Source organism: Brassica napus, chromosome A4, assembly GCF_020379485.1.
Source record: "Brassica napus cultivar Da-Ae chromosome A4, Da-Ae, whole genome shotgun sequence".
In the NCBI taxonomy this organism is placed as follows: Eukaryota; Viridiplantae; Streptophyta; class Magnoliopsida; order Brassicales; family Brassicaceae; genus Brassica; species Brassica napus.
This window is the reverse complement of record NC_063437.1, coordinates 2,345,189-2,367,020: the sequence shown is the minus strand read 5'-3', so window position 1 is coordinate 2,367,020 and position 21,832 is coordinate 2,345,189. Positions and strand designations below refer to the sequence as shown.

Genomic DNA, 21,832 nt, shown 5'->3' with positions numbered 1-21,832 from the left:
AAATTAAGTTGATATATAACGGGCGCGGATCTTAACCTAGTTTTGGTGTACCTGGGAAGCTGTCTTGGATGGCTCTCTTCAATCATTATGGTGAGAAGTTTCTCCTTATTGCTCAAACTCTTATTTATTCTGTTTTTGACTTATACTTATTTACCACGACGGTCACATGTACGTTCTCATTCCCCATGCAGTATCAAGTTCTGATGTGTAGTCCCTTGTAGCGCATTCAGATCAAAAGATTTCAACTGTGATTGTGTACAACTTTTTGTATTTTATAACACATGAAAGCTGCTGTTATTCACCCTGGTTGTACAAAACCTACAACATGTGTTAAAATTGAAGAGATCTTGTATCTTTTTTTTTGAACAACGAGATCTTGTACAAAATAAAGAAATGCTTTTAAGGCCATTTTGTTTCCGTAGAAGCTAAAATTGAAGAGATCTTGTATAAAAGGTAGTATATCTAGTAACATTCATATACGTTTTTCCTGTTTGTATGGGTGTTGGAAGCAGTTGGCGGCTCGGCGCACACCTGATGATATCAACGATACATAGACAAGGTGAAAATCTCTTGGCACTTGGCGTTTCATTTGCTCTTTAATATAAGATTTGAGTAGTTTATGAACATTGAGTTGCTTGGAAATGGATTGTTTTTATTTAAATCATAATCTTATTGCTTTATTCTCTCTCTCTCTCTTTTGTTGTTTACGAAGTATGACTACAATTACTGGTTTGCATAAGAATTGAGCTACATATGCTGGACCTGTTACAGTTGAAGTACTGATCACAGTCGTTTACATTGCATTAGATCTGGATATTGTGGTCTTGATCTTCTTTTACATCCTTGATTTAAGCTCTACCTCCTGGTTCTCCTGCAGGCATCAATCCACATTTGATTGGTTGTGATGTAAGAAACATGACCGCTTAAACTTTTCAGATTTTGAGCAATAAGGATGTCATTGCTGTAACCCAAGGTGAACATCCATCTTTTTTATACTTGTTAGCTTAACTGCTTACATGATTTTCGGCATATCCATTGTAGAATCTGAGAATACTTCTGGTTGCATAGCCACTTGGTGTTCAAGGAAGGAAAATTCAAGCTAATGGAAAGGATGATTATCAACCGGTTTGACTTAGGTGCCACAAGTGTGGTTAGTGACCAACTGGTAGCTTCTCCCTGGAAACGTTATTATAATCATGCAACCATTACATCATCATCAGATATGGTTGGTCTTGAATCTACCATTAGCGTCTTGGTTCGAGATTTGTGGCAGCACAAAGATGTAACCCACATTGCGTCCGTCTCCTTTTGAAGCTCAAGTAGACGCGCATGACTGTTACAAGCTCACTCCCAGGAAATATCACACACTGATCTACAGTCTCTTCTTGTGAGGCATTCAAATCCAAAGATTTCCCCTGTGTGATTGTGAACAGCTTGTTGTGTATTTTGCAATGAAAGCTGTTTTTACCCTTACAACTTTCATAGGTCTGGTTATACAATACTTAGAACATGTGTGTTAATTTTTTAACTAAATATATAACTGCGTTTAGATCATTTGTTTCTGAAAAGTCTAAGAATGGCAAGAGATCTTGTATAAAAATTGATCAAGAATCAAAAGAAAGTAAACTCCAAGCAAAAGACAAATGGCAAATCAAATTTTTCAGTAACTTTTAATCTATACATACCACTAGTGTATGCACTGTCTTACCAACAATGAAGAAGATATCTCTCAAGAAACATTGATCAACAGAAAGTAATCAAGTTCCTGATGAATCTTTTAAATCCTAAAAAGAGTTTTCCATGCAATTAAAGATACAACATAGTTATCCTGAAGGTATACCAAGAGACCAACCAAAGATTCTGTCACAACACTAAAGTCAAGAACTCTTCAACTTTTGGGAGGTTTTGCTCTCTTCTTCTTTGCCATTCTCCATTTCCAGTGTTCTTGAAGATATAGAATCTCCTATGTTTTCTGGTGGTGAAGACTGACAAGGCTCTGAATTCACACATTCTTCTCCTTTGATACTGGCAGAAGAAGTAGACACTTCACCAGAAAGATTGCAGCTACTACTGGCTCCTATATGATGAGCTGCTGAGTTTCCAGCACCCGAACCTCTGAACCTGGCATGGTATAACTGTTGACTCTGCAACAACCAGTGAGCAAGAATTTTAGAAGATTGCAGCAACAAGTTAAAATTCTAAGCCAATAATTCAGAAGCTAGAAATCACATACCATATCAGGAATATAAGTTCCTGTTCCTCTCCTCTTTCCCATGTTTTGAAAGCCATTAGGCTGCATTGAGGTTGAAGCATTCATGGCTCTTCGATAAAACTCGTTGTTTTGGTAACTCACAAGCCTTCCATAGTAACCTTCAAAGTCTCCACTGAGATCAGATAGTTCTGACCTTCCAGTACCAAACGCAGTAACAGGATCTTTCACATCTTGCCTTTGTCCCTTACCATTCCTCTCCAAAGCATTGCCAAAGTACTTCTCCAGTCTCCATCCAATGGTTTCACAAGGTAGTGAAAGAACATCTCTGAGCTTTCGAGCTCCCAGTGTAAAAGCATGTTTTACTCGTTTGACATTTCCTAACAAAATGTTTTTTTTTAAATAAACATTTTTATACTGGTACAAATGGTTATAGAACTTTATCAATAACGTACCTATTGTAACACTTTTTCCGAGGTTGTTGCTGTATTTAAGAGGATCAACTATGTTGAGCTGTTTGATAGGAAACTCAAGACCATTTGTTTCAACAGATTTCGTTGGAGCAGGATATAACTTTACACAATCTCTTACAAACTTCTGGTCAAGCAATAACTCCTGCCTATTTTCTGGAGAAGCCGCTGTAAAAGGGATAGAGAGAGAGAGAATCAAACCCAAAACATCAAATAAGAAGTGTTTGCGGTTTTTAACATCATCCTTACCCATAAGTTCTGGAAGACGAGATATTGGCACAGGACCACTGAGACTGATACAGTAGTTGCTCCAATCGAATGAACCATAGTAATCCAAGAACTTGTAGAGAACCTGTTGACGAATATGACTTTAATCTCATATTTTGCATATATCGATTGTAGACGATGCTAAAGCTCCAGAGAAATTAGAGTAATTACCGATAAAGGGCCAGATAATGATGAGTGAAATAGGTTGATGATGTACAAGACTAGTATTGACAATGCATATGTTGAGAACAATCCCATGTTGGCACCAAGAATTCTGCTCTCATAATAGCACCAAGCTTTAATTAAGATGATGCTACGCTTAAAAAGATGATCTCTTCCAAAGAGTTGGTCAACCTGAAAATACATCAGAATAAATATTAGAAACTCAAGTGACTACAAATATGTTTACTAGACTTCTAGAGGCTATTCTTGAACAGGTGATGGTACCTGTTCCAGAAAACATAAAGCACAGAGACCCGCCATTTGATTAAAGGAGATATCAACAGCAATGTTCCTGATGTTGCACTTTATGACCTTGACCTACAATCCATAAGGGCAAAAGTTCACGATAATAATGTTTTCTGGAGCATTCTTAGTTACAAAGCAAAGCTGAAACCAAAAGGAAACAAACCTGTGCAGGGATAAACTTAACATCAGTTACATCGAATTCAGGTTTTCCTTCTTCACTCTTAAGTGTATTATACATTTTTTCAAAGAATTTATCCTCCATATCTTGCTTAGTTATGACCGTCATATCAATATCTCCATCTGGGAGATATGTTTTCAGTGGCACTGAACCAAATGAAAATACCTGTAGATACAAATTGCACTTTGAAAATTAAAGAACATAAAAACAATCAAGAGTGTTAGATTTAATTGGGGTTTCAATAACCTCGATTCCATCATGACTCTTGATTAGAGCTCGTACGTAATCAATGATTTCATTCCTATTTCTATCTGAAACATAGAAAGGTTGGATAATGCTTAGTATCTCATGAGCTCTCTCTTCTGCAATCATCCAAGACTCCTCAGCTATCATGGGTGAACCCCCTTCAGCTTGGGCTGTTGTCAGCGACGGTGAGCATGATAAATGAGACGAAGATGATGAAACTGACAATCTTTTTTGATTATCACCCATTAGAGTATAACTGCGATATCTACAAAGAAGTTTCAAAAGAAAAAAAAATGACTTTACTAGAATCACATTATATAAAGAAATGTATACTAAAGCAAAAGAAATGAAGATGGTTGTCTAATTATTTAAGCTTCGAGATTAGGTCCCAACATATTAGACGAGAAGAAGAAGATCAAATTAGTGAATAATACCAAAAAGAGAGTGAGTGATATACATGCTAAGGAAAGAGAATAAAAGTCGAAACAAAGCATGACAATATAGCTTTTCAAATCCAAATAGAACACTGGAATAATCTATTAATTGAAAAAGAGAATGGGAAAACCATGATACGTCAGTTGCGTGATGATTAACTAACTATACGGCAAAAATGAGCTCAGAGTTCTCAGTCGTATCTTCCAAAGTCAAACATGTTTTTGTTCGTGCACATCGGTAAAAGCAGAAAACCTTTTTTAATATAAATCGAGGTTTAAGTATCGAAAGAGTACCTGCTGCGGATTTAGTCCATGTGTCTTGAGATTCTTGGGGCTAATCTGCGAATATTCAATATGCTTTAATACCTGCAACAAATATATAAAATTCATGTTTTTTAACTATTAAAAATCAAAATTTTGGAACAGGGTTTATGATTATAAGTAATCTACATGACATTTGACATGAAAACAATTTGGGGGAAAATCTCAAATTTTCGTTTTGGTACAATCTTTAAGCTTTAACAAAAGGACAACGAAGATAGCTTAAGACAAAAGTCAAGACCCCACACAAATAAACAAAAAACGAGAATCAACAACACAAATCTTCAGAAACAAACCGATTCTATTGCGAAAGACAATTTCGAGGCAAACTATGATTCTAACCAATGGAAATGCTTAAGATTAAGCAAATATTAATTCACCTCGAGACAAAAATTTCGAGCGTTTGAGTTTTTAGATCTTATGGATATATATAATACAAACACACACGGTTTCACCAACTTTATTCAAACCCACAAAAACCTTACATGGAAAAAATAATATTCCGATAAGACCAAAGCAGCGATGAATGATATAAAACTGATAGCAATTTTTTTTTTGTATCAAGAGAAACCGAAACGGTAATTAAAAATATAGAAGTTTGGAGGATAAGAATTGGGTGAATTATATAGAAGAAAATATGGAAGTTTCAGAAAAGTGTGAGACCTAAATCAATCTACCATTTTTGTATCATTGCAAAAAGAATTAAACTTCACCACCTCCTACAAAAAGAGGAAGATTTGATTTTATTACCTTCTTCATCATCGTTGAACGAGACTCCAGAGAAAACCTCTGTGATTAAGCAAACCCCCTATTTTTTCCAGAGTCAAGATACAGAAACACAATTTCCATGGAAGGGAAGAAAAAATGCGTATCGTATTCTTAGGTGGTATAGGCTGTAGACGATCATACGCGTTTAAAAGTGGGACCTACAAATCATAAGCGTGATGACGTGGGTGCTGGTACGAGGTTAATTTGATGACGTGGCTTAACACTTTTTGTTAATATGATACAAAGGCTTCTTCCACACTAGTAGCGTCAGGACCAGGCCCGGCTATGAAAAAAGGTGGCCCATGTTCCTTATTAATTTCATCTGAAATTAGTAGATGATTTTAAAATTGAACCCTTGATTTATAAACTTTAAAACCATAAAATAATAAAGAAATTTAAAATAAAATGAGTGGGATCATGTGCATTTGCAATCTCAGAGACGAAAATGGAAGTTTCTCAACCATAATTCACACTAGATCTTGACCCGCACGGACGTCGGATTTAATTTGCGTTCAATGTAAATTTATAAACCATTCATTTTATAAAATATCCATTTATATTTTTATGTTTTGTAAAATATATTTAGAGTATAATATATTATATTATAATATAAATGTTTGATAATAATTTTTTATCTGTACGAAATATTATATTTTTCAAAAAAAAATACTGAAAAAAAACAAACGAAACAAAATACTTTTTTTTTCTTCCCTCACTACAGAAAAAAAAAAGAAAAAGCAAACTTATTGTATCAGCCTCAACCGTTACATACAGGCACAGCCATCCCACTACCTCTTCCATTACATCAACTTTAAATGAATAACTTCTACAAAAAAATTACTTATAAAATTACTGAAACTGTTTACTTCTTCCACGAAGTAACATATGTTTTCATCTCTCCTATCCTTTTGATTTGGAAGCCACAACATCATATATTCTTTTCATTTTTCTTCTATTGATAAAGACTATCCTTCAATCTAATAGTTTTTGAAGTTAGGGAAACGATCAAAAATGTGTACAAAATAATTTTTGCAAAAGATTAAGCAAAACTTACAGAAATTCACCGGTATACATTGGTAGGTGGTGCATACGAGTTCGTATTATAGTTATTTAGCAAATGATTTAGCATTAAAGTTATGTCTCAGCATTTAATTATTTGATGTTTTGCAGTTTTGAATTCTTTTTAATTTTGTTTTGCAGAAGAACCGATGTGTAACACTCCCGATCAGGAATAAATAAAAGTTAATTAGTTTGTCATGCACCAATCAAACAAGAACATACATGACGAACTAAGAACTCTAACCAGATCGAAGATACTACTACCACGGGCCCAAACATTTGATCCGAGGTTCCCAGATCAGATCCGAAATCCTAAGATCATATGTCCAAGAACATGTTTCCTAGCAAATCCAAGTTAAGGCTTTGCAACCCGAGTTTGAAACCGTTAGTTAGTTCGTCCCGGACTAGGACTAGTATCATATGGAATCCAAGCATTTCACAAACTTTTTTTTTTATTCATATATACTTTAAGTTCAACCACATCAAAATTTATACATGCTCGGCCGATGTTCCAAAACCATATCTTACATATTACAAAACGTTCATGTTTGCAAAAGGTAGCAAATCTACACCAACAGCTTTGTGCTCCTCCGATCCCAAATAGAACCTACTCAAGTAAGTGGACTTTGTGTTTAGAGTCAATGGGCGCAAGAAGGACTGCCTCTCGCTGTCGGCTTTACGAGTGGTTAGATCATTATCGATCATCGAGGACTGCCTCTCGCCATCGGCTTTTTAGACTTTGTGTTTAGAGTCAATGGGCGCAAGAAGGGAAAAGATCAATCCAACTTCCACTTACTTGAGTAATTTTTTCGGCTGTTACAAGATTTTTCCTTGTCTTCGTTTTATTCTTTAAAGATGGTTATTACACGATGTTACCACATCTTCATGCGACCATGAATTTCTTCCTCTAACCAAAGCTCTCGACTAAAATCGAAAGTCAATACGCAGACTAATTAAAAGTGAGATGAAGAGGTACGATTGTCAGAAAAATCAAACTTAATTACAAGGAGATTCGCTGCTTATGTTGAAGAAACAAAACGAGATATTCTAGTTTAAAGTCGACACAACAAAAGAAGAATGGAAAAGAAGGGAGACTCTCAACCCACATACCGCTCACCTTTTGATAAATAGGTCAGATGCAAAACCTTTTAACCATTCAAAGGAGCATTAAACAAAACTTTGCCAATAAATTCTTTTTCTCTCTTTAAACATCAATAAATCTTAAAAAACATTTTATGCTTGAAAATTCTTAAATATTAAATTTGTACAATCTTTAAATGACTATTCTAAACAGTATTTTATGTAATAAATATCATTCTCGTAACATATATAAGCATGTCTGGATAGGTTTGAGGCCATTTTGAATTCGGTAAAATAAAATAAGTAATCAGCTAAATATATTTACTTTTTTGTCGACAGCTAAATATATTCACATATAAAAATTATTAGCATACTATCTAAACTGCAATATTTCTTTTACTATATTTCACTAATAAATATACTAAAATGTCATGTATCATCAATTACTTCTTATAATTATTCAGATTTATATATATGTAAAATAAATATTTTTTCTAGTTACAACACTTTTAAGTTGAACTAAAAAAAGAAGATGTTTTGTTATCTATGAAGATTAAGAATAACATTTTAAATTTATTAAAAACAATGAAAGAACACCCGCGCGTATACGGAAGAAACATGCTAGTAAGTTAATAACGCATAAGTCATCTTACCAATCAAAATTTGCCACAATTCATATTTACAAAATTAAGAAAAATGAATTAAAAAGTAAAATGCTAAACAGAAACCGTAGAACGTTTTTATTTTTAAAGCAGCACACGACCTAAGATACTTTCTTTGTCCACAATCCTTTTCATTTCTTTTCCATACTCTAAAGTTCCTCAGGTTCAATAAACAAAGAAATTTCCAATTGGATTAAGTTTGGTAGTAGGGGCAGGAACATGAAGTCTTGGAGAAGGCAAACACAGTGCTGACTTGGGAACGTTAATTAAATTCTAAGAGAAAATTAACAAATACATTTTTTTTGAATGAACAGAGACATATACTAGCAGGGGCGGACGTATGTGGTAGTCTATGGGGTCACGTGCCCCCGTCTACTTTTTCAAAAAAAAAAATTATGTATAGTTAGTTATGTATAATTATTAGTGAACACATAAGGTAACGTATTCCTACAGATTCTTCTCGTGAAATCATTACTCAAAAACACATAATTGTAGCCCAAAATTAAAATATAAAGCCCAATTTAAGAAACCCATAACCCATTCAAAATCAAAGAAAATTAATGAAAGAAGTGGATGGTGAAAAGTTGACCTAGTTCAATACGTCTTTTATCTTTCGTTTTGTTCTCTTCCTTTTATTTTTTTCAATTAAAGTTTTCTGCTTCCAGTCACAAAAAACTCTAAATCAGACGAACAAAAAAGTAACGCAGGTAAAAAGCTTCTATATTAAATTATTGTTGCTTCTTAAATAAGAACTATTACTTTTTGTCTAATTTTAAATTACGAATTTGCAATAGTTACGAACTTGCGATTTAACTATTTGATTATATGCTAGGCTTTTTTTCTTCCAAATTGATAAAGACTTGATAACTATAGGATTATTGTTAGAACGTGAAGATTATTGTTAGAACGTGAGAATGGATGGGAAATAAAAAGTAAGAAACAAATTATATTTTTTGTGGAATTTTGTGTTAGCAAACGTGAGTACTTGGTTAATAAAAAATCATGAAAATTTAGGAATTATAGAATTGTTGTTTGAGGAATGTTTTTTTTCTTTTGCAGTTAAGTTTTCAATGGAAAAATATTTCAAACCCAAAAGAAAGTTTGAGTCTTTAGCTATGTCTGAAGATGAATTGGAGAAATTACCTTATGATCCCGGAGAAAGGAAAAGAATATCAAAATATCCTCCAAATCAAAGAGATGAGGTAATACGCAAATATCTTATTAGAGGTCCTTGTCAACCATGTGGTCATGAATTTCCTAAAACATTGTTTACAAACAAATTGAGACGATTCAATCCATCTTGGTTTGATCTCTATGGTGATTGGTTGGAATATAGTGTGAAGAAAGACAAAGCATATTGTTTGTTCTGCTACTTGTTTAGAGATTACACTGAAAATAAAGGTGGAAGTGATGCATTTGTGATTACTGGCTTTGATGACTGGAACAAGACTGAGAGATTACAAGATCATGTTGGAGCAGTGAACAGTTTTCACAATAGTGCATTGAAAAGGGCTGATTATTTTATGAGACCAGGGCAGTCAATTGTTCATGCTTTTTATAAGCAAGATGATGCGGCTAAAAATGAATACATGATCAGATTGAATGCTTCAATTGGTGCTTGTAGGTTTTTGTTACAACAAGGACTACCATTTCGAGGTCATGATGAGTCAGTAGATTCAGTCAACAAGGGAAACTTTTTGGCGCTTTTGAAATACACAGCAGAGCAAAATGAACTTATGAGTAAAGTTGTTTTAGAGAATGCTCCAAAAAACAATCAGATGGTGTCCCACAAAATTCAGACAGATATAGTTCATTGTTTTGCAGAAGAAGTTATTGAATCTGTCATTCAAGAAGTTGGTCATGATATATTTTGCTTGTTGGTGGATGAGTCTGCAGATGTTTCTGACAAAGAACAAATGGCAGTGGTTTTTCGCTTTGTTGATAATCATGGGATAGTTAAAGAAAGGTTCATTGGTCTAGTTCATGTGAAAGAGACATCTTCTTTATCTCTAAAGTGTGCTGTTGATTCATTGTTTGCTAAACATGGACTGAGTATGAAAAAGCTAAGAGGACAAGGTTATGATGGAGCGAGTAATATGAAGGGTGAATTCAACGGTTTGAGATCTTTAATTATGAGAGAATGTAGTTCTGCGTATTATGTCCATTGTTTTGCTCATCAACTCCAGTTAGTTGTCGTGGTAGTTGCTCAAAAGCATTTTGGGGTTGTGGATTTCTTTGATAAGCTTGCTGTCTTGTTAAATGTTGTTGGGGCTTTTTGTAAGAGAAAAGATATGGTGCGAGAAGATCATCTGAAAAGAATAGAGGAAAGAACTAAGAAAGGTGAAATGAAGACAGGAAAGGGATTAAACCAAGAGGTTTCATTTCAAAGACCCGGTAAAACTCGTTGGGGTTCTCATTACAAAACATTACTGCGGTTGGTTGATTTGTTTTCTTCTATCATTACAGTACTTGAGTATGTCGAAAAAGATGGGAGTGATGCTATCAAAAGACGACAAGCTAATGGTCTTCTCAATTACTTCTACACCTTTGAATTTGTGTTCTACTTGCAGTTAATGTTGCTTATTCTTGGGATCACAAATAGTTTATCAAAGGCTCTTCAAAGGAAAGACTTGGATATTCTGAATGCTATGTCGCTTGTGAAATCCACCAAGCAACAATTGAATAAGCTCAGGGAAAATGGATGGGAATCTCTGATCAACAAAGTTTTTTCCTTCTGTAAAACTTACAAGACTGAGTTGATGGTTATGGATGATGAGTTTAACTCCAAGAGTTCAAGAAAAAGAAGCAATATAACCAACTTGCATCATTACAAGGTAGAATGCTTTTACACTGTATTGGATATGCAAATTCAGGAGTTTAATGACCGCTTTGATGAGGTAAACACTGAATTACTTGGTTGCATTGCTTCTTTGAGCCCTAGTGATTCATTTCGTGAGTTTGATCACTTGAAAGTTATGAGGTTGTCTGAGTTTTATCCTGAGGATTTTAGTCATATGGAGCGGATGACTCTTGAACATCAACTTGGTCTCTATATTGATAACATTCGCGAAGATGAAAGATTTGCTAATTTGAAGAATCTTGGAGATCTTGCATGTATGATGGTAGAGACAAAGAAACACCTTTCACATCCTTTGGTTTATTGGATTTTAAAGCTAGTTTTGACTTTGCCTGTCGCCACTGCTACAGTTGAAAGATGTTTTTCTGCGATGAAGATTGTGAAGACTAGCTTGAGGAATCGGATAAGTGATCAGTTTTTAAATGATTGTTTTATTTGTTTTGTTGAGAAAGAACTATTTGAGAAAGTAACAAACGATGCTGTGATAAAAAGATTCCAGAAAATGGAATCGCGTAGGATTAATTTGTAAGGTGATTTTTTGAAGAATTTTATTTAAATGAATTTAGTTATAAATGATATTGTGCCCCCGGTAAAAAATCGTTCTGGATCCGCCCCTGTATACTAGCAAAGTTAAAAATGAACAGAGACATATTTGAATCACATGCAATTATAAAAATAAATTACTTTTAGCTCTATGCATCACTGAGGAAATCAAAATTGTCAAACAAAAATATTTCCATATCATAGCATAAGATCAATACTAGTGCGAAAATATTTCCAAAGGTGATCAGTGCAAATATCGAATAAAACATGTCAAATTGAGAGGAAATGTAAACGCCAAAAATAAACTTATAAAGAGTTTCAAAGATTCAAACCCAAATGCCAAAAATATTTTCACAAACTCCAGACAAGACTGAGACTACTAGAATATAAATAGTTGGGATAGCCAGCTTGTTGCAGTCTTTAGGCACGAGGAGCAGCTGGAGCACCACCAGCAGGGCGAGGGGCTTGACCAGGTTGTCAAGGCTTGGGCGCATCCTCCTGAAAAATGTATCATTTCCAAAACCATTCAATTAAAGAAAAAAAAATTATCATAAAAGAGGCTTCAACAATACATGCATATATACCGCTCACCTTTTGACAAATAGGTCAGATGCAAAACCTTTTAACCATTCAAAAGAGCATTAAACAAAACTTTACAAATAAATTCTTTTTCTCTCTTTAAACATCAATAAATCTTAAAAAACATTTTATGCTTGAAAATTCTTAAATATTAAATTTGTACAATATTTAAGTGACTATTCTAAACAGTATTTTATGTAATAAATATCATTCTCGTAACATATATAAGCATGTCTGGATAGGCTTGAGGCCATTTTGAATTCGGTAAAATAAAATAAGTAATCAGCTATGTTGGATAAGCTTCAAAAGAAAGATTACTTAGGAAGCAAGTTATTCATTAAAGATAAGTAGAATAACTTATATGTTTAGGATAAAGATAAGATTCCTAGATATACTTGTAATAGGATAAAGTTAAAGAAGTCCTATATATAAAGAGACCTAATGTAAGATGATCTCTACAAGATTATAAGAAGAAAGCAAAGAAAGAAATAAAACAAAGAAACCGTTTTATAAGTTTTGTGTCTTTGATCGACTTTATTTGGTATCAGAGCTTGTGGTTAGAAAAGAGATCACTGGTTCTAAAGATACAAAACAATGGCAGATTCAAAAGCTTTGGTAAAGTTTAAAGATGGCGTACCTGGTGCTGTGGTATGTCCGATGTTGACGACGTCGAACTACACGGTGTGGGCAATGAGGATGAAGGTGCTTCTGCGTGTGCACAAGGTATGGGAGACGATAGATCCTGGAACAGATGAAGAAGAGAAGAATGACTTGTCTACAGCTCTCTTGTTTCAGTCCATACCTGAATCCTTGATCTTACAAGTTGGTGACTTGGGTTCCCCTAAAGAAATTTGGGAAGCTATACGATCAAGAAACCTAGGAGCAGAGCGTGTTAAGTCAGCTCGTCTTCAGACGTTGATGAATGAATTTGATCGTTTGAAGATGGATGACTCAGATTCGATCGATACGTTCTCAGGAAAGATATCGGAGCTTGCGTCAAAAGCAACCTCATTAGGACAGAGTATTGAGGGACCTAAAGTTGTGAAGAAGTTTCTTAATAGTCTACCATCAAAGTTCATCCATATGACAGCCTCGTTGGAACAGTTGTTAGATTTGGATACAACAAGCTTTGAAGACATAATTGGAAGGCTCAAAGCTTATGAAGAACGAATAAAAGGTTTTGAACCTATTGAGCAACAAGGAAGTCTTCTATACTCAAACACTGATAAGTCTTATGATCAAAGAGGATCAGATAATTCAGGAAGAGGAAGAGGACAATACAGAGGCCGTGGCAGAAGTAACAGAGGAAGAGGCCGTGGCAGGAGCAACAATGATGAGAAAAGCAAGGAGAAAAGGGATTACTCACAGATCGTTTGCTTCAACTGCAAGAAGAAGGGACACTTTGCATCAGTGTGTACCGAAAAGAAAGATGATGAAGAACTCAACAAAACTGAAACAGAAACTGCAGAAGCAGCTTTGTATATGCATGAGTTGGTGTTTCTCAATGAAGAGAAGGTGATGCCTAAGAAACTAGAAACCAACAAGAAAGAAGATGGTGTTTGGTATCTAGATAACGGCGCCTCTAATCACATGACTGGAGAACGGTCCTATTTCTCTGAGATAAACGAGAACATCAAAGGCAAAGTAAAATTTGGAGATGGATCATTCGTTGATATAAGTGGAAAAGGTTCAATTCTCTTTGAAGCTAAGACAGGAGAACAAAAGCTACTAACGGATATCTATTTCATTCCTGAGCTGAAGAGCAATATACTAAGCTTAGGACAAGCAACAGAACAAGGGTGTGATGTGCGTATGAGAGACAACTTCTTAACACTAAGAGACCCTGAAGGAAGGTTGATTGTCAAGGTGCTTAGATCCGCAAACAGGCTATACAAGATTAAGTTGCAAGTCGGCAGAGCTACATGTCTACACGCTAAGATAGATGAGGAACCATGGAGATGGCACGCAAGACTCGGCCACATTAGCTTCAAGACAATGAAAGCTATGACAACTCACGGAATGGTTCTTGGCCTGCCAGAGATAAATGAAGAAAGAAGACTTTGCGACTCTTGTTTGGTTGGAAAGCAAACACGACAATCATTCCCAAAAGCAACGGCGTTTAGAGCAAAGCAAGCACTGGAGCTACTACACGCAGACCTTTGCGGTCCAATCTCTCCATCAACTCTATCTCTCAACAAATACATCTTTGTCATCATTGACGACTGCACAAGGTACATGTGGTCTATATTATTGAAAGATAAGAGTGATGCATATGATAAATTTAAGATGTTTAAGAAGCTAGTTGAGAAGGACTTCAACAAAGAGATAGTGACATTACGCACAGACAGAGGTGGAGAATTCACATCACAAGAGTTTCAAAGCTACTGCAACAACAATGGAATAAGAAGACATTTGACAGCGCCTTATACACCTCAACAGAATGGTGTGGTTGAGCGAAGAAACCGCACATTAATGGAGATGACTCGAAGTATACTAAAAGCAATGAGTGTACCGAACTATCTGTGGGGAGAAGCTGTTCGTCACGCAACGTATTTGATCAATAGAGTTCCCACCAGAGCTCTAAAGAATCAAACTCCCTATGAAAGTATAAGAGGGAAGAAGCCAAGTCTATCACACATAAGAGTATTCGGGTGTGTTGCATATGCAAAGATAGACTCAGGCAAGCTTAGAAAGCTTGACGACAGATCAGAGGCTGCGGTTCATTTAGGCATTGAACCAGGTTCAAAGGCCTATAGACTATACAATCCTACTTCAAAAAGAATCATTGTAAGTAGAGATGTTGTCTTTGATGAAAAGGCTCGTTGGAATTGGAAGGGAGGAAGTAAGCAAGTCCAAACTGAGCCTGGTATGTTCCATATGACATGGGGAAGCACAGAAGACAATGGAAGTGGCCCTTTTGTCGTCGGAGCAAGCAACGAAGAGGAGGTGACAGACGCAGTAACTCAACCTAGTGGAACAGAGGAAACAGAGGACGTAGTCATCGAAGCTGGAGCAGATGAACATGAACCTATACAAGAAGTAAGACGCTCATCTCGACAAGTCAAGAAACCAGGTTACCTTGAAGACTATATTCTACTGGCTGAAGCTGAATGTGAGGTTCTACTACTTGCGTTAAATGATGAACCGGGAAGTATACAGGAAGCTCTTAAGAACAAGAAGTGGAAAGTAGCATGTCTGGATGAGATCGAGTCTATAGTTAAGAATGAGACTTGGATTTTAGTTGAGAAACCACAAGGAGTAAAAGTAATTGGTCTCAAGTGGATCTTTAAGATCAAGCGCAACGCAGACGGCAGCATCAACAAGTTCAAATCAAGACTTGTGGCAAAGGGCTACGTTCAAGAACAAGGGATTGACTTCGAGGAAGTCTTTGCACCAGTAGCTCGGATAGAGACAATAAGATTGTTGATTGGATTGGCTGCTGCGTGTAGATGGGAGATCCACCATCTAGATGTTAAGACAGCCTTTTTACATGGTGAGCTAGTTGAAGAAGTATACGTAAACCAACCTGAGGGATTTGAGAAGAAAGGAGAAGAACACAAAGTGTTCAAGCTTAAGAAAGCATTGTATGGGCTACGACAAGCCCCTAGAGCATGGAACACAAAGCTGGATCAGATCCTGAAGAGCTTAAAGTTTGATAAGTGTACTAAAGAGAGCTCTGTGTATCGCAAAGGAGAAGGAGACAAGTTACTTATAGTAGCTATATATGTTGATGATCTGTTTGTCACAGGAAACTCATCTCAAAAGATAAAAGAATTCAAGACTGCAATGTCTCAGAAGTTTGAGATGTCGGACTTGGGGTTATTAACTTATTACCTTGGGATAGAAGTAAAGCAAAGCACACAAGGCATCACGATCAAGCAAGAAGCCTACGCAAGACGTATACTGGAAGAAGCTGACATGAACGCCTGCAACTCAACGCACATTCCAATGGAGTTTGGCGTGCATCTCTCAAAAGCAATGGAAGAACCTGAGGTTAATGCAAGCGAATACAGAAGAAAGATAGGATGCTTAAGATACTTGATGCATACAAGACCAGACATGGCTTTTAGTGTCGGCATACTAAGCAGGTTTATGCAGTCACCAAGAGAGTCTCATGGGAAAGCGTTGAAGCAAGTTCTAAGGTATCTGAAAGGCTCGTGCGATCTCGGTCTGAAGTACAAGTATGGAGGACCTCAAGAAGTTGTAGGATACAGCGACAGCAGCCACAACACTGATCCAGACGATGGAAGAAGCACAACTGGGCATCTGTTCTGTCTCGGTGACACACCAATATCGTGGTGCTCACAGAAACAAGACGTGGTAGCTCTATCCTCCTGTGAAGCCGAATACATGGCAGCGACAGAAGCCGCTAAACAGGCCATCTGGCTACAGGAGCTAATGAGCGAGATCACAGGAAGAAGAGTTCAAAGAACAATGATACGCGTGGACAACAAGTCAGCTATAGCACTAGCCAAGAATCCAGTTTTCCACAGGCGTAGCAAGCACATTCACAAGCGGTTCCATTTCATTAGAGAATGTGTTGAAAGAGAACTCATTGATGTGGAACATGTACCAGGAGCAGAGCAACGTGCAGACATATTAACAAAGGCACTAGCAAGGATCAAATTCAAGGAGATGAGGGAGCTGATCAGAGTTCAGAAACTAAGTGAAAGTGATGTGAAGCTTAGAAGGGAGAATGTTGGATAAGCTTCAAAAGAAAGATTACTTAGGAAGCAAGTTATTCATTAAAGATAAGTAGAATAACTTATATGTTTAGGATAAAGATAAGATTCCTAGATATACTTGTAATAGGATAAAGTTAAAGAAGTCCTATATATAAAGAGACCTAATGTAAGATGATCTCTACAAGATTATAAGAAGAAAGCAAAGAAAGAAATAAAACAAAGAAACCGTTTTATAAGTTTTGTGTCTTTGATCGACTTTAAGCTAAATATATTTACTTTATTGTCGACAGCTAAATATATTCACATATAAAAATTATTAGCATACTATCTAAACTGCAATATTTCTTTTACTATATTTCACTAATAAATATACTAAAATGTCATGTATCATCAATTACTTTCTTATAATTATTCAGATTTATATATATGTAAAATAAATATTTTTTCTGGTTACAACACTTTTAAGTTGAACTAAAAAAAGAAGACGTTTTTGTTATCTATGAAGATTAAGAATAACATTTTAAATTTATTAAAAACAATGAAAGAACACCCGCGCGTATACGGAAAAAACATGCATGCTAGTAAGTTAATAACGCATAAGTCATCTTACCAATCAAAATTTGCCACAATTCATATTTACAAAATTAAGAAAAATGAATTAAGAAATCTATACTATTAAAGCAGGATCCTATTTTAAAAATTACCTTAGTCTGCCCTTTTCTTTACTAACATTGCATGTTTCATTAAGGGCAATCAAGTAATATTAACAACACATTTACATTGGGCTATTTTTTCGGATCCAGCCCACATCAGATCTCTCTTGGGCCATTTGGGCCGATTAAGAAATCAGATCCAATTCTCACATTTTTTTCTTTTGGGCCATTGTGTCCAAGTTCAAATAATTTTTTTTAACTATTCTTAATTATTATTTTTTTCTTTTCTTAATATAATTTAAGCATTCATAAAAAGTTAAATTTTTCATTGAAAAGTATAAATCTTTAGTAAAAGTATATAATTTTTTTATTAAAGTATTAACCACAAAATAAAATTAATTTAGCATAATTATACCAACTTAATTCATTAAAGAAATAAAGTTTAATTTTTTAAGCATAAATAGTCATTTAAAATGACATACGATAAGTAAAGATAAAAGTTTAAGTCTTTTATAAAATAAAACATAAATATATAAAAATATGACATTTACTAAATATTTGTCAATAGAAAAAAATAAAAAATAAATCCACGCTTTAAAAGCGCGGATCAAAATCTAGTAAAATGCTAAACAGAAACCGTAGAACGTTTTTCTTTTTAAAGCAGCACACGACCTAAGATTCTTTCTTTGTCCACAATCCTTTTCATTTCTTTTCCATACTATAAAGTTCCTCAGGTTCAATAAACAAAGAAATTTCCAATTGGATTAAGTTTGGTAGTAGGGGCAGGAACATGAAGTCTTGGAGAAGGCAAAAATGACTTGGGAACGTTAATTAAATTCTAAGAGAAAATTAACAAATACATTTTTTTTGAATGAACAGAGACATATACTAGCAGAGTTAAAATGAACAGAGACATATATGAATCACATGCAATTATAAAAATAAACAAAAATATTTCCATGCATAGCATAAGATCAATACTAGTGCGAAAATATTTCCAAAGGTGATCAGTGCAAATATCGAATAAAACATGTCAAATTGAGAGGAAATGTAAACGTCAAAAATAAACTTATAAAGAGTTTCAAAGATTCAAAACCAAATGCCAAAAATATTTTCACAAACTCCAGACAAGACTGAGACTACTAGAATATAAATAGTTTGGGATAGCCAGCTTGTTGCAGTCTTTAGGCACGAGGAGCAGCTGGAGCACCACCAGCAGGTCGAGGGGCCTGACCAGGATGTCCAGGCTTGGGCGCATCCTCCTGAAAAATTTATCATTTCCAAAACCATTCAATTAAAGAAAAAAAAATTATCATAGAAGAGGCTTCAACAATACATGCATATACAAATGTAAACCTTTTGAAACAAGCTCAAGAAAAAATTGAAGCAACTATAGCAGTAAGATAGTGCAGAGCTTCACATTCTAATCAACTTATCAAGAATTCTACTTTCTAGCCATAATCAAGAGCTAAAAATGACCCATTTGTATCTAAACACAGTATCCAGTGAATACTGTGCGTCTGGCAAAACGAGGCGGTGGGGTACGAACTCTACGGTTAGTGCTGGATCGAACTCTCACAACGTGAGAGTGGATAGCACATGAAACACAGTACTGCATCTTCGCGTACAACTTTGGTAGAGTGTAACCTACGGATCACCAAAAAAAAACATATCAACAACAATCTATAAAACACACTCATCTCTAAATGAGAATCATTCAACAACATACCATCGTAGACACTAGCTTCTTGCACATCTCTGATGGCAGCTTGCTCGACGATGTTCCTGACGAGGAATCTCTTTATCGCCTTATCCTACACAACACAGGAGAAAACAAGAATCAGACCAAACTTTCAATACAAATTTAGCATCCGACCAAAAGAGGAGATCGAACCAAACCTTGGGGCAGCATTTCCCGCAGTTGGAACACCTGATTGGGTTCACATGACCACGGTTGTGCTTGTTCCTACCACCGTTCCTGCGCTTGAAAGTCTACATAAAACAAAATTCAATACACAAGCTTTAAACGATTAATCTATCAAAGACAAGAAGACTTGCCATGTTTGCAGCAAAGAGCTTCTCAAGCCTGTTTTGCTTCTCTTATTTGCGGCGAACAGAATTTAAAAACCGTAAATCAATCTTAATATATGAAAGCCGCTTTAGGGTTTATTATGATGGGTTTACAAAAATATTTGGGCCTTAAATTGGTAAAGGCCCAGTCCAGCGAGGAATCTGACGTGTATCATCCAAAGGCCGAGATTAATAGCTGACGTGGATGACACGTGTTCACCGCAATAAAAACGCCGTACTAGCGCGTGCCCGCGCAAGCCATGCACACAGCTTAACCGCGTCGCCACGTTCTCCTTCCCCATTATTGACATCTTTTAATCACAGCCGTTTAAATTTAATCAACGGTTATTAATCGATCTGTATTGGGTCTCTTTCGTGAAGAGAATCCAGGGAAGTACGATGTATTGAATTACAACCGTTGGATCAGCCAAGTGGAGAAAGAATTAGTTATAATAATAATTAGCCCATCGTTGCCATTGGGTTGCGTGTGGCTGAGTCTCTGTAACGTATAAGAGAGAAGCAAGCAAACCATTGGTGAATGATTCTATAAAAGAATCAAGAAACCAAAAGCGTGAAGCGAATCTCCGTCGTTGATCTTTTCTCTTTCTCCGATTGATTCTCTCTGCATTGGAGGAGATGGCGAGTATATGCTGCGGAGGAGGAGGAGGAAGCGCGAGTGCCGTTCGTTGCGATCGGCGAACGGTTACACCTCGAGCTTCGTGTGTGGCGGTTCCGGTGACTAATCGACGGAATCGGACCGAGAACGGGAAAGTCTCGATGACGATGGCGGATTTTGCACCGGTGAAGCCCGAGCGGAAACGCGGCGGATCCGTCGTGTCGCGGGAGAAGCTTGACGAGTGGCTGAGAGATTCGGTTGTTGAGATCGTGAGGAATCTGAGAGAATCGTCGTTGATGGTGAACTTATACGCGGAAGGGAACGGAGGTTTGACGACGACGGCGACGGCGACGAATCCGGCGGCGGAGGATTGGGAGGCGATGGAAGGGAGGTGGGGGAGAGGAGAAGAGAGGACGCCGGAGGGAGTTGTGTTGGTGGAGAAGTTAGCTGACGATGAAGTGGCGGAGAGAGATGATTACGATGGAGGCGCGTGTGGGGAAGGTGCAACGAGCGCGTGGGGGATAGTCGCGCAGGGAAGAGGGACGGATAGTGGACCGGTTTGTTACTTGTTGAAAACGACCCGGGTCGGGTCGGGTGTGGGGACGGTTTGTACACATTTTAGTTTGGTGAAGGTGAAGAGTTTTAGGGAGACGGCTGTGTCGCAGTTGAATAACTCGTGGTTGGTGCAGACTGGTCAATGAAATAAGTGTGTGTGATGGTGATTTTATTATGGTGGTCAAAGGCCATTGTGATCTGTAAATTATTTAATTCTCTTTGGGTTTGAATTATGAAACCCTTATTGGATTTGTGTAAATGTTAACTTCTAAGAGCATGGTTCCAGTTCTTAACTTTTTATTCCATTCTAAGAACCCCATTAATCATGCTCTAAGGTTATAGATTATGGTGTCTTGGTCAAGAACAATTTAATACTCCTTTAGTAGCCAAAGGTGATGCTGATGTAGTCAGTTAGTCACTCGATCGTTTCCGCATAGATGTGAGTAAGGAGAATTAGATACTTTTTATAAAGTGGAATATAGTGATCATGATGAGCTATGCTTCTGCTCTCGCCAAGTAAAAGACTTGCGAAAGTGTTGGGCCCGTACTTAAACGTGGATATTTGGATAATGGAATTATACTAATAGGCTCATGTATACTATAGATCGTCCCTTCATATGTTTGGGTAAATATTTGATCTTTTGTTTGGGCTAATATTATTGACTAGTGTTATACTGTTATGAGTGATACTGATAAGTGAGTCTCTTCTTAATTGATACCCCCTCTACGATTCCTATCTACAAGTCATACACTACCTGATTGTATAAAATATGTTAAGACTACAAACCTCAATATTTCTATGTTTCATGTAAACATTTTGTTCTCATTGATACATTTTATCGCTAAGTTTTCTTTTTCAATCAAATAACTACACAGCAAAAAACATGAGAAAAATATTTCTCGAAACTGTATACGTGTCTTAGTAGTTGAATACTTGAATTGTCCCCCCCCACCCAAAAAAAATGGTATACTATATTAAGTAAAACAAATTTGATCGGATACGTAAAACTATTTGTATATAAGAACAAAAAAATGGAAAAAAAAATATCATAATTGTAAATTAATACACACTATAAATTATTAATTTTTTCCGGTCTCAAATTGAGGTGTTT

At 36.1% G+C, this 21,832-nt stretch overlaps 4 protein-coding genes across 7 annotated transcripts; 2 read left to right on the top strand and 2 right to left on the bottom strand.

The window, feature by feature from the left end:
* Positions 1-1,577: 1,577 nt before the first annotated feature.
* Positions 1,578-5,874, bottom strand: LOC106449202 (protein HESO1-like). The gene is made up of 10 exons (XM_013890998.3): positions 5,344-5,874; positions 4,567-4,638; positions 3,839-4,103; positions 3,578-3,757; positions 3,394-3,486; positions 3,118-3,300; positions 2,929-3,031; positions 2,665-2,847; positions 2,234-2,589; positions 1,578-2,144 (listed from the first exon to the last, which is right to left on the bottom strand). The coding sequence occupies exons 3-10, from the start codon at positions 4,082-4,084 to the stop codon at positions 1,878-1,880; spliced, it is 1,611 nt and encodes a 536-aa protein (XP_013746452.2). The 5' UTR covers positions 4,085-4,103; positions 4,567-4,638; positions 5,344-5,874; the 3' UTR covers positions 1,578-1,877.
* Positions 5,875-6,033: 159 nt separating this feature from the next.
* LOC106447920 lies at positions 6,034-11,669 on the top strand. Its single transcript, XM_013889869.2, has 3 exons — positions 6,034-10,537; positions 10,775-10,924; positions 11,036-11,669. The coding sequence occupies exons 1-3, from the start codon at positions 9,233-9,235 to the stop codon at positions 11,546-11,548; spliced, it is 1,968 nt and encodes a 655-aa protein (XP_013745323.2). The 5' UTR covers positions 6,034-9,232; the 3' UTR covers positions 11,549-11,669.
* Positions 11,670-11,850: 181 nt separating this feature from the next.
* Positions 11,851-19,668, bottom strand: LOC106449203 (40S ribosomal protein S26-2). 4 transcript variants are annotated; one of them, XM_022717935.2, is made up of 5 exons: positions 19,538-19,668; positions 19,379-19,471; positions 19,209-19,293; positions 18,995-19,126; positions 11,851-12,062 (listed from the first exon to the last, which is right to left on the bottom strand). In XM_022717935.2, the coding sequence occupies exons 1-5, from the start codon at positions 19,538-19,540 to the stop codon at positions 12,040-12,042; spliced, it is 336 nt and encodes a 111-aa protein (XP_022573656.1). In that variant the 5' UTR covers positions 19,541-19,668; the 3' UTR covers positions 11,851-12,039. The 4 variants fall into 4 exon arrangements, with proteins under 4 accessions (XP_022573656.1, XP_013746457.1, XP_048633902.1 ...); XM_013891003.3 differs by lacking the exon at positions 11,851-12,062 and adding an exon at positions 18,497-18,741 and having other exon boundaries at positions 18,959-19,126; XM_048777945.1 differs by lacking the exon at positions 11,851-12,062 and adding an exon at positions 18,497-18,741 and having other exon boundaries at positions 18,993-19,126.
* A 361-nt stretch (positions 19,669-20,029) lies between these two features.
* Positions 20,030-21,013, top strand: LOC106445332. Its single transcript, XM_013886860.3, has one exon. It carries the CDS (start codon positions 20,186-20,188, stop codon positions 20,864-20,866), a length of 681 nt encoding a protein of 226 aa, XP_013742314.2. The 5' UTR covers positions 20,030-20,185; the 3' UTR covers positions 20,867-21,013.
* Positions 21,014-21,832: the final 819 nt, after the last annotated feature.

Coding starts and splice junctions, on each gene's coding strand:
- LOC106449202 (XM_013890998.3), bottom strand. CDS start 4,084: ATGGGTGATAATCAAAAAAGATTGTCAGTTTCATCATCTTCGTCTCAT. Junction 3,487..3,577: donor TTAAGTTTATCCCTGCACAG/GTTTGTTTCCTT, acceptor TATGGATTGTAG/GTCAAGGTCATAAAGTGCAA. Junction 2,848..2,928: donor TCGTCTTCCAGAACTTATGG/GTAAGGATGATG, acceptor TCCCTTTTACAG/CGGCTTCTCCAGAAAATAGG.
- LOC106449203 (XM_048777945.1), bottom strand. Junction 19,127..19,208: donor AGAAGCTAGTGTCTACGATG/GTATGTTGTTGA, acceptor GGTGATCCGTAG/GTTACACTCTACCAAAGTTG. Junction 18,742..18,992: donor CTCGTTTTGCCAGACGCACA/GTATTCACTGGA, acceptor TAAATTTTTCAG/GAGGATGCGCCCAAGCCTGG.
- LOC106447920 (XM_013889869.2), top strand. CDS start 9,233: ATGGAAAAATATTTCAAACCCAAAAGAAAGTTTGAGTCTTTAGCTATG. Junction 10,538..10,774: donor GAAAGGGATTAAACCAAGAG/GTTTCATTTCAA, acceptor AGTTTATCAAAG/GCTCTTCAAAGGAAAGACTT. Junction 10,925..11,035: donor CTTACAAGACTGAGTTGATG/GTTATGGATGAT, acceptor ATGCAAATTCAG/GAGTTTAATGACCGCTTTGA.
- LOC106445332 (XM_013886860.3), top strand. CDS start 20,186: ATGGCGAGTATATGCTGCGGAGGAGGAGGAGGAAGCGCGAGTGCCGTT.